Here is a 3,105-nt window from a genome sequence, read left to right on the forward strand (position 1 = left end):
AATGTAGAACCTTACTTTTTTCACCACTGAATTTCATTTTGTTAGATAGCGCCCAGTGTTCAAGTCTGTCCAGGTCCTCCTGTATCTTAAGCCTGTCTTCTGGAGTGTTGGCTATTCCTGCCAGCTTGGTGTCATCCGCAAATTTGATGAGTTCCCCATCTATCCCCTCATCCAAATCATTGATGAAGATGTTGAAGAGCACTGGGCCTAGAACAGAGCCCTGGGGCACCCCACTACAAACTTCCCTCCATGTAGATGCGGTTCCATTGAGGACCACACGCTGAGTATGGCCAGTCAGCCAGCTACGAATCCATCTGGTGGTGATGCTGTCTAACCCACATTTTTCTATCTTATCGAGTAGTAGGTTGTGATGTACTTTATCAAATGCCTTACTGAAGTCCAAGTAAATTATATCCACAGCATTCCTCTGATCCACTAATTTTGTCACTTGGTCAAAGAATGTAATAAGGTTTGTCTGGCATGATCTGTTTTTGACAAACCCATGTTGGCTTTTAGTAATGACTTTGTTTGCCTCTAGGTGTTTGCTGATTCATGTGCATGTGAGAAAGGAGTGGACCATTTTGCATTAGTGCAGATTGTTTTACATTTAGAAAATTTTCAGTTAAAACTGAGGAATAAATCTTTAAAATAGGATCCTGAAATTTTTCCATGCGGTGCTTCCAGATTGGTTGGGACTGCAACAGTCAAAATTTCCAATGAACACAATAATTGAATGTTTAATAATTTTGTTCACTGGAATTAATGGAATAGTAATTCATATTGTTCTACTAGTTATTTTTTTCTGTTTTCTCAGCTTTTGAAGGCTGGCCTTTGAATGCAATCTACCCAAGTGCTAAGTCACAGTCAAACATTAACTTAACCTACCCAACCACCTGGCCTTTCAACATAGCCTCTGACTTCAGGATTTCTGTTGATCGTTTCTGTGAGTATGTTTATCTGGTGGCGATCTCCGTGGGTTTTCTCTACAAGTTGCTCAAACAACTTCACAGCAACAGCTAGAAAAGCTCTTACAGGCTCTAACCCAGGAGTCTGAATGATCCAACTCGTGCTGAGAGATTTTGCTACTTCTCCAAATTTCTTTATCTGTAAACATAGAGTGAATATTTTTTTTAAAAAAATGCAACTACTGAAAGACAACAGGTATTTATGGTGGGGAACAGCTCTGGTTCACCTTAAAATTTAAATCAAACATTTATCAATAGGATCAAAGATCTGTTTTGTTCTACTTGTGCAACAAAAGTATTTGACGATCATAACACTTAAAGTATTTCAATTAAAGCTTAGAATAGTCTAGGTTTCATGAACCAACCAGTCCTTTCTTAGGAAAAAGATGAAGATCAAGAGCTGGTGAAGAGACAAGCAAATACGAAATAATGATGTCAAATAGGCAAGTGCCAGATTGTTTTTAAAAGGTTACCTTGGAACAAAGTCCTTTTAAGAGAGGGTGACTTCTACTATCTCTGCTGTTGGAATCATCCTGCCTAATAACATTCAATCACCAGAACAACATCCATAACAGCATTATTATTTTTTTGCCATGATTCCAAAACTTTCTCTTTTTTCAGGCTTTCCCTGAACTGAGCTTACTTTAGCTTATCACTAACTCTTGATTTCTGATACCAAATTCTCTGTTTGGATCTCTGGGCTTGACCCTGTTTTTGTTTACCACTGTCAATTGTTTTTTTTTCAATAAAAGGGAAAAAGAATGACTAGAACATTGATTTGGGAAAGTTACAAGTGGCCTAAGGGTTCAGATGGATTTGAAGTAAAATTTTGAAATTTCCAATGAGAAAATGCTGTTATTTTGAATTCTTTAAGAAATTATAGGATGGCGCTTTGAAAACGGGACACTAGAGGGAACTAGAAGGAACTAAAGATTATTAAAGGAGACCAGTTAAATTTGACTTACTAATATACAGAATGGAGCTAATTTTAAAAGACTTTGCCATTATAGAAAGGCTATGCTTAAAAGATATTACGGAAGAGGAACAAGTTTTATCAGGCAAGGCTGAGACTGATTTGAAAGGGGATTTTAAAATGACAGGCTATAAGAAAGATATGGAAAAAAATGCTACACTGGGTATTTGTTTGTTTGTTTATATCCCACCTTTTTTTAACTTTTATAAATAACTCAAGGGGGTTGCTACATAGTAGTCCCTCCTATTTTCCCTACAACAACAGCCCTGTGAGGTAAGTTGGGCTAAGAGAGAATGACTGGTCCAAGGTCACCCAGCTAGCTTCCATGCCTATAACACAGAAGTGGAACTCACAATCTCCTGCACCTTAACCATTATTAGACCAAACATGCAAGAGAAACTGTGATGTCTTAATAATTAAGAGGGATCTACAAGTAACACATCAAAAGAGTGGCCTGTATGTCTTCCCTACATGGTATTTACAAAAGAGACTTTTGTTAAAGTTTTGAAGGATTTTGTGAGAAAGGACAGAGAAAAAAATGAAAAGAAATTAAGTTCCAGGACATTATTTGAAAGGATTAAAGATCAAGATTGGTAAAGTAAAAGGAAGGGATATAAAGTTATTTTATGTGATTAAGGTTATATAGGTATGTTGTTAACTCTGTAATAATAAAGCCTTAAAGATTTGTTTATAGATAACGCATATGGGAAGAACAGATCATTTGTTGTATTTTAAGAGAAGGTGATAAGTTTCTAAAATTGTTTATACTTGTTATGGAGTGGAAAGTTATTTCATTATATTTTTCTTTTATTTTTTTACTATATTATTTTTCTTTTCTATTTTGGCTTCTTTTCTGCATTTGGTTTTTTTTATTCTTTTTTTTAAAGTTTGTATTAGCTCATACCTTTTTAATTGTAACCTTTAATTGTAACCTTTAATTGTAACATTCAACAAAATTACTATTTTTAAAAAAACAGCATAAAACATATTAAACTAGAACAGATTAAAGCAGCCAATATAAAATGCTTTGCATCTATGAGGCCACAGAAAAGTATTCTGGCATAATTTACATCTACATAGATATTAGTTAATGGTAAACTAAAACTAAAGAATTTGGATCAGAATGCTTAGAAATTACCTTTGTTGTGCTCTCCTCTGCAATAATTG

At 35.0% G+C, this 3,105-nt stretch overlaps 1 protein-coding gene across 1 annotated transcript in view; it reads right to left on the reverse strand.

The window, feature by feature from the left end:
• BCL2L15 (BCL2 like 15) overlaps positions 1-3,105 on the reverse strand; it is an 11,055-nt gene that overhangs the window by 1,258 nt on the left and 6,692 nt on the right. The window contains exon 5 of the mRNA XM_015829218.1: positions 886-1,104. Within this exon, the coding sequence (XP_015684704.1) occupies positions 886-1,104 (219 nt within the window). The remainder of the gene's footprint in view (positions 1-885; positions 1,105-3,105) is intronic.

This window comes from Protobothrops mucrosquamatus, unplaced genomic scaffold, assembly GCF_001527695.2.
Source record: "Protobothrops mucrosquamatus isolate PMUCROS unplaced genomic scaffold, P.Mucros_1.0 scaffold_232, whole genome shotgun sequence".
In the NCBI taxonomy this organism is placed as follows: domain Eukaryota; kingdom Metazoa; phylum Chordata; class Lepidosauria; order Squamata; family Viperidae; genus Protobothrops; species Protobothrops mucrosquamatus.